The sequence below is a fragment of the Equus caballus genome, chromosome 11, assembly GCF_041296265.1.
Source record: "Equus caballus isolate H_3958 breed thoroughbred chromosome 11, TB-T2T, whole genome shotgun sequence".
NCBI lineage: Eukaryota > Metazoa > Chordata > Mammalia > Perissodactyla > Equidae > Equus > Equus caballus.
This window is the reverse complement of record NC_091694.1, coordinates 1,595,129-1,603,582: the sequence shown is the minus strand read 5'-3', so window position 1 is coordinate 1,603,582 and position 8,454 is coordinate 1,595,129. Positions and strand designations below refer to the sequence as shown.

Sequence of the window (8,454 nt, the reverse complement as noted above, 5' to 3'; positions counted from 1 at the left end):
GGAGCAGCCGATTTTCTAGGGTTTCGGGGAACTGTTGAATTCTGCGGAGGAGTCCAAGAAGGGGGCGCACGGCACTCTCGCCCTAGGGACGGGTCTCCTTGCTCTGAGCTGCTGAGCCGCCCCTTCCTCAGGACACTGCGGGGGTGAGAGAAACATGAACAGAAGTGTCACCTTTCTCCATGCCTGAATATTAGCTGTCCATGGGTGTGTTGGCTCGACTGGACAATGGGGACAAATGGTAAGCTGGAAGAATTCTGGGCTGGGGGCAGAGGACCGTAAAAAACTGACAGACTGGGCCTCGGGACGGGGCGGCTCACCAGCAATCAGCTGGGGGTGAGGGTGAAGCCAGGGCAAGACACCTCTCCTTCCCACTGGGGCTGCTCCTTCTCCACATCCTCTAGCATTTTGGAGACAGGCGCTAACCAGAGAGGGAACAAGAGCTCTGGAGGAGAGACTGGGAGATCCAGAGCGTCCCTGCTTACAAAGTGAAAGACCCGCCCCCTCTCCTTTGAGAAGCCAATCCGGGAATCTCTAACACCCGACGCCCATGAGCCAGAGGCCTCTGGGGGGCATGGCCAGGCATCCAGCTGCCAAATGTCTTCTGCGTTTGGAAGTCACCCTGACATCACAGAGGCTGGTGTGCCTACCGAAACACAAAGAACCAGTAGCACAAGTTCCAACCCCTCTCCTTGAGGTTGAGGTGGGCCCTCATCTCTAGGGCAGCGGACAGCCACGGTCCCACTGCTCCTGGATGCTGGTTGGATACAACTTGAGTGGGCATCTGCAGTCTGTTGTCTGTCCCTCCTGCTCCCAGATGTTTAGGCTGGAAACACTGTCCTGGCTGCTGGGACAGGAGGAGAGGGCCATGGAGGAATGAGGAGGACCCACTCCTACTTGGCCTTTGGAATTAGGAAGAGGACATGCTGCTTTCAAGCAACGTATCACTCTGAATTTCCCCCCGCCCAGTGCACAAGTGTTCTTGGCTGGTTTTCTGGCCACCAATCCTTGGGAGCCACATGCTCACACTAATTCCCATCCCACTCCTCCGAGGCTGTTTTCCAACACTGAGGGAAATACACCAGGATCATCCTAGAGAAAATGACCATGTGGGGAGGACCACCTGGGAGAGGATGGGCTGAGCAGGTTCAGCCCTGACTGGCCAGGACGACCCTGCAGGCACTGTTAAGTTGGGTCACTCCTCTGTCCCACTTCCTTCTGTTCAGGGGGGCTAGCAGGCTCCTGGCCCCAAGGCCAGGCAAGCCCCACTCTGCGATACAAGGATTTATGATCATCAACAGCCTATCTCAACACAGGGGGGCCTTGAGTGCCGATCCCTGGAGGTTACAGACATGAATAAAGGGCTGAAGGCCCACTCAGATGGCTAACGGATGATGCAGAGTGAGGGGGCCTCTCACATGGGTGTGCAAGGTGCACACTCCTAGTGGGAAACCTGAGACAGCAGAGCACATTGCTGACAGCCAGTAATGCCAAGTTTGGAGGCAGCGTAATCACCCTAAGGACAAACTGCGCCACTGGACTCGGGGGAGAAAGCACGGGGCGTGCAGGGAAGTTGCAGGCTGTGCCATGTACTTCTCACAGGTGGCGTAGCCTGCCAACAGGTCGAACGTGCCAGCAAAGAGGGGGTAGGACCCCAGAATTCTATTTCCAAGCAGTACACTCCATTTGCTTGATTTCTTGGGGTGTGGTGGGGGGGGGGGTCCCAGAACCGTATCACTTCATGGAACCAAGTTCAGCAGCCTAAGATGCACCAAGGGCCCAGCATGACAATAAAACCTGAACTTGGGAGCTGTGGTTGATAGTGTGAACTGCACTGCTGTTGAAAGCAGAAAGTCTCAGGGACAGGACTGAGACTGGAGGCAGGTGCTGACGGCCCGCCCACCCTACAGTCCAGAAGCAAGGCTGGGGCCTGCCTCACCCCAGGGCCCCTCAGACATCCACGTGAGGTGTTCCTATGTACTGATTCAGGGAGCAATGAATCACCCAGCTGGAGGACAGAGTGGTGCTGAAAGGTGTGTGTGGAGGCTGGCACCCAAACATCAGAGGGGTGCCTTCTGGCTGTCACCAGACAAGGTCATTCAGGTGAGGCAGCATGTCACCTCCAGGCCTCGCACCCGACACCTGTGGAGTCTGGGGGCTTCCGGACTTCATGCTTCATCTGCTGCCTGTCAGTTGCACCTGCTTCACCATGCAGAGGCCCAGGAGCAGCCACATGGCTGACAGGCGGGGAAGGCGCAGAAAGGGAGCCCAGGCTCTCCTCTTCCACCCAGACGTTGTGCTGGAAGCACACTGCCAAGGAGCCCAGGCAGGGGAGTGGGGCCCTACCCTTCAAATCAATTGTCCAAATACATCAGGGGAGGACAGTGACATGTGGAGGAAAGTTGTCAGTCAGCCGACATACAGCAGACACCACTTGACCTGCAGACAAAGGCTCAGCGCGCAGGGAGAGGCCTCGAGGCCCAGGAAAGACAGACGGGGAGCTCGGCAGTCACTTCAGGTGCTTTTATTAGTTCCACTGCAGGGCTGGAGTCCAGGTAACGCTAACGCAAACCCAGCCGATGCACACTTCGAGCCCCAAGCAGAGCCAAGGCGGGAGCACCAGGGCAGACTGGTGGGAGGAGGCCGAGGCGGCCGGCTGTGTTCACCCGGGCAAGTGTGCAGTCAGTCACCTCTCGCTGGGTTATGGTGCCTGGTGGCATGAGAGGGTGTGTCCACGTGAGGGCAGGTAGGACGCAGGTAGGGCTGGGGAGCCCCTCCCCTGTGCAAGAGGTGGTGGCTGGGCTGCCTGGGCCCAAGCCCTCCAGCAGGACACCCCCGCACGCCCTTTCACTGAGCTCAGACTCTCTTTGGACAATAAAATAAAGTGCATTACTGAACAAAGAGTGACTCAGAAGCAGAGAAATCACAATGCTTTTTCTTTAACTGAAAGACAAAAGGAAACAAATGGAATTATGCAGATGCTGGAACTTCAGAGTGAGGAGAAAACTGGTTGAAGAGAAAAGGAAACCAGCTTGGTGGATCAAGCAGAGGAGGAACTGGAGGGCGGGGGCATTGGGCTCTCAGAAATCTGCATCCTCCATCCCTACCCCGGCACTGGGAGACACAGAGACTAAGCACGGGGCCTGGGGACACCAGGCCATCTGCAGGCTGACATCTGATCGCAGAGCCCAGGTGACACAGAGGCTGGAGCTCCAGCGGCGCAGCTGTTAGGAGCAAGACGAGGCAGCCGACAGACGAGCTGGGGAGAGAGAGACTGGCAGCTCTGTGCCTCTCCTGCCCCTCCAGAACAGACAGCTCTGCCGCAGCCAGACCCAACCCAATGGGCCACTGGCCCCAAGAGCAGACAAGTCTGTGTCTCTCATTTGGTGTCCCCCGCCAGGTGGACCTGAAGATGCCAGGCACAGCACTCACCACAGGAGAAGCCAACATGCACGTGTTCTCTGTCCACAGTGCCAAAGGTAAGGGAGGGTCACATAGGCCTGCCCCCAACCCCCACACCAGAGACTTGAAGTCCCCAAGCACAGAATGTGTCTGGGCCGGCCTCCCTGGGGGGTGCAGTGCAGCTCAGAGATACGGCTCTCATTAAGGCAAAGAGGCATCAGGATGCCCACAACTCCCTGGGGAAGGGCCAGACCATAGCCTGGCCACAGAGGAAATGTGGGGAACCCAGAGCACATGGGTATGGTCAAATCACGACCTCTGTCCTGGGCTAGCCCAGACCTCACACTGTCAGCATAGTATCAACTTTCCGATGCCCCCACAGCAATGCCACATGACCCTTATGACAGGCCAAGCCCCTACTCCCTCACCCAGGCCCGTCTCAATGGCCTTGTCACTGTGCCAAAGGCCAGGGGCTGGGCGGGGCAATGGGAAGGGATGGCGAAAGAGACCAGAGCTTCCAGTCCCCGGCAACCAGCTCACCCGATGCAGGCCTGGTCAGCAGCATTGGCCATCTGGAGGGGCCGCTTACTTGGTGGGAACCACCACTGCCCTCCTGCTCGGACCGCCCGTGTCTGCAGGTGTCGCAGCTGTGCGGCTTGGCAGAAAAGTCTCAGGCACTGAGGTTTACTTCCAAAGAGAAATGACTGTGGGTCCCCCGTCCACACTCACCCACCCAGCACACACCCACAAGGACTCACTAAAGGAGGGAAGTGGAAACTAGTCTCTCTCACTCCCCTTTTATGCAGTTTTTATCTTAAAAAAAATAAATAAAAAGTCTTCTGGGCAGGAATTACTGATAACTGTTATTACAACCAATGCAGACTTTAAAATCCCACCTGGACATTAGGTGAGAGCAAGAAAAAGGGTGGGCAGCAATTAACCTGCAGATCAAGCAGTCAGGAGGCTGGTGAGCCCATGGCCACTCGAGTTTCCACCAGACAACGGCTACTGGAAGGGGAAGAAGTTGGCCCTCACAGGCAGGGTCTGCCCCAGAGCAACAGGGTAAAGAGGCCCTCAAGAGCTCCCAGCCAGAAACACGGGAGGCAAGAACAAAAAGCATCCAAGAGGAAGGAAAGAGAAAGCTGGGTGGCAGCAGCAAGGCTTCCCCACCCCTCCAATCCCAGGTGGTGATTTAGAGGTGCCCAGTCCTTCCACCACAGTAGGGGCTGGGAACCGGGCAGGCGTGCCGGGCATCCGGGCCTAGAAGTCTGGTTTCAGCCCGCAGAGCACCAGCCTGGCTCCCTCCCTCCAGGGAAGCTGGGTGCTAAGAAGCTTTGTGGATCACAGACCCCAGGGCAGTCAGCCCCGCCCTGCCCTTCAGGGCTGCCCACTTTTGGGCATGGTTACAACAATCCTGGCTTCAGAAAGGGCTGGGGTGGGTCCAGTCCTGCCAGCAGGGGCCGGGAGCCCTAGGTCCTGGGGAGGCTGCACATCTCGCAGTGGCCAGTGCCTGGCTGGTTCATGAAGGTGCAGTGCTGACAGGCCCACATAGCAGCCGTGGTGGCATGTGTGGAGCCCCCGATGGCTCCGTACTCATGGAGGCCCGGAAGCTGAACTCCGACTGTGCCTGTAGGGTGGGAAAAAGTGTGTGTTCATCATTTCTGCACAGGAAGATGTTCCACCCCGTCTGAGAGCTCTGCGCTACTGCTTATCAGAGTAAAAGTGGACTCAAAGCAACTGCTACGGGCATGGGCAGATGCGGCTGCAGGACCCCCACTGTGGGTTCTCTGATTGCACAGAACCCTGCTAAATAAAGCTGTCGTGTGCAGAGCTCAAATCTGTCGCCTATGACCGACTCAATCCACCTGGCCCGCCCTCCTGGCTTGCCGTGTCAGTGGCTCCTTTTTTATTGCTGAGTGGTACTTCTCTGTGTGAACAGCATCACAGGGTACCCATTCCCCTCTTGACGGACATTTGGGTCGTTTCCAGTTTTGAGCTCTTACAAACAAAGCTGCCACAAATATTGTTGCACAAATCTTTGTGTGAAACCTGTGTTTTCATGTCTCTTGGGTAAAAATCTAGCAGTGGGCTTCCTGGGTCCTAGGGCAAGTGAGAATTTATAAGAAACTGCCAGACTGTTTCCACATTCTCAGTGGGGTGTGAGAGGGTTCCAGCTGCTCTGCAAGCTCACCAGCACTGGATCCTGTCAGTTTTCCATCTTAGCCAATCTAGGAATGTGTAATGGTATCTCATTTGTTTTAATCTGCATTTCCCTGATGACTAAGGATGCTGACCACTACTGTATCTCTTGTGAAATGCTGACGTCTTTCACCCGGTTTTTACCCATGCTCTTTGTGTTTTGGTTATCAACTATCCATACGCAGAGCTCGATTTCAGCTGTGAGCCCTGCGTCATTCACATGTATGTTGTTGATTGTCCGTGTGCAGAGTTCTCCGCTTTGCCTGTGAGCCCTGTGCCGTTCCTGTAGATTACAGATATTCTCCCCCGGTCTGTGTCTTGCCTTTTCATGTTTTTAATAGTGTCTTTGATGAGCACAAATGCTTCATTTTGATAAAGTCCAGCTGACCAGTCTTCACAGTCAGTGTTTTCTCTGTCCTGCCTCAAAGTCCTGCTGCCGCCTAAAACAATCTTTGCCTGCCCCAAGGCCCTGAAGATACTCAACTTGTTTTTTTTAAATAAATGCTTTAGGGGCCAGCTGGTTAAGTTCACACGCTCCACTTCAGTGTCCCGGGGTTGGCGGGTTCGGATGCAAGGTGTGGACCTAGCACTGCTCATCAAGCCACACTGTGGTGCCATCCCACTTAAAACAGAGGAGGACTGGCACAGATGTTAGTTCAGGGACAATCTTCCTCAAGCAAAAAGAGGAAGATTGGCAACAGATGTTAGCTTAGGGCCAATCTTCCTCACAAAAATAAAATAAAATAAATTAATTAATTAAACACATTGCTTTACAGTTTTAGCTTTCACCATTAGGCCTATGACCCATCTTGAGTTGATTTTTGTGTATTGTAGAGGTCAAGGTTCATTTTGTGCACACATATCCAGTTGTTCCGTCGCTTTCCTGAAAAGGCCATCTTCTCCTCACTTAGCTGTTCTGGTGCCCGTGTTATCAACCAGTTCTCAAGTTTCCATCTGGCCCGTTGGTCTGTTTACTCTCACGCTGACACCATGCTGTCTTAGCCACTGTAGTCTTGTGGTCCTGAAATCAGGTGGTGTCTGGCCTCCAACTTTGTTTTTCTCTTTCAAGACTGCCCTTCTAGGCCCGCGACATTCCCAGATAAATTTTATAACTTATTTTTCACTCCCCTCCCCTGCCAAAAAATGTCTATGGGGATTTTCAATGGGATTGCACTGATTGATTTTGGGAAAACTGACACCCTAAAAATATATTGAGTCTTCCAATCTAGAAAGATGGTAGTTCTGTTTACTTCGTTCATTTGGCAAAGCATCAGCTTTCAGCAGAGCTTTGCCCGGCTCCCATCAAACGCGCCCCTAGGTGCCTCACGTTTTGTGGTGCCTGGCTAAGTGGTACTCTACTAGCAATTTCTGTCACCAGTCCTGTGCATAACACGTTGAGTTCCATGAGCAGATTATATGTTGAGAGGATGTGACAGTCACCTAATACACTTTTTAGCAAAGCAAGGATCATCAACACCAGGAGTTCTCCAGGCAGAGGCTGCAGGCGGCTGTCCCCCTGCTGCTGTAGGACTGACACTGACAGGGGCTTGGGTTCTTCTTATCCTGTCTAAGCACGAGGGGTGGGGCCAGCAGGCTCCAGCCCCTGTGGGGTCACTTGCTTCAGGTTAGTGGCTAATGGAGATGGCAAAAACATGCTAAATGCTCAGACTGAAACCTTTTCAGATCTAGTTTTCCTTTCCCCCAACCAGACCAATGTGTATCCAGAGTAACCTCCTGGCAACCTGTCCTCCCTCTGGGTCCCCATGGAGCATCTCTGCACACTCTTGGCTGCCCTGTGCACACTCTCTGGGCTGGAAGAAAGGGCTCCAATGTTAAAGCTGCTGTAATCAATGTTTGTGTGAAGGATCTGAAAATAACCCTGGGGAGGAAGCCCATGTGGGAGTTACACCAGGTGTTGAGCATCACTGGCTGGTGCCACCCCACTGTCTACCCGAGGACATGAGGCTGTGGGGTTTCATTTTAGGGAGTTTGGTGAGAACAACTTAGAACATCTGAGCAATGGTTCAGAACATGAGGGCAAGAAGAATACATAGCACATCTAGCCAGCCATATTATGGTTTGGCTGTCAGAACTGTATAAAAAAAGAAAACTTCACAAAAAGCTTAACACAACAGATACTAAGGTTCTTCAGACCACTGAGCTCCTGGGTGTTTTAGTTCAAGAGAGAATAACTCTCCACTAGGCTTCCTCACGGCTCGGATTCCACTGAGGTTTTTCTTGGCTAATTTTGATTCTAGTATCTATCTACTAGATTGAGAACATGTTTTTATATGTATTTTCAAGGTTGTCTTAAGAGGGCACTCCAATATTTCTCAAAGCCACAGGGAAAAGGGCTGTCAAGGCTGCCTGCCACTTTGAGTACTCGGCTGGACGGGATCAGCCGCACTGGTGCAAGCAGTGCGCGAGCACAACACGGCTGCAGCGGGGCGCCTGACCGAGACAGACAGAGGACTCTCATCAGGGTGGCGTGGTCTCAGGCTCCTGGAGACACGACATCCCCACGTTCTATTCTGTAACTGTTTTCCTTCTTACCAGTCAAGAAAGCTCTGAGGACTAGGGGAAAAGAAAAGCCTGAGGAGACCAAGAGGTCTCTGTGCTCTCAGCACTCATGTGAATGTCAAGTTTCTGTTTATCTAGAACAATGACTTTAAAATTGTCCCTAAGATGCTTGAAGAATAGCTTCTCCGTGAACACATGTTTAAAAATTCACTGATCTTGGGGCTGGCTCCATGGCCGAGTGGTTAAGTTCGTGCGCTCCGCTTTGGTGGCCCAGGGTTTTGCTGGTTCGGATCCTGGGCGTGGACATGGCACTGCTCGTCAGGCCATGCTGAGGCG

General features: G+C 53.5%; 1 protein-coding gene across 1 annotated transcript in view; it reads right to left on the bottom strand.

Annotated features, from left to right (window-relative positions):
* Positions 1–2,505: 2,505 nt before the first annotated feature.
* Positions 2,506–8,454, bottom strand: part of NPLOC4 (NPL4 homolog, ubiquitin recognition factor) — a 70,698-nt gene continuing 64,749 nt past the window's right edge. Inside the window, exon 17 of the mRNA XM_023651794.2 lies at positions 2,506–5,026. Within this exon, the coding sequence (XP_023507562.1) occupies positions 4,869–5,026 (158 nt within the window). The 3' untranslated portion in view covers positions 2,506–4,868. The remainder of the gene's footprint in view (positions 5,027–8,454) is intronic.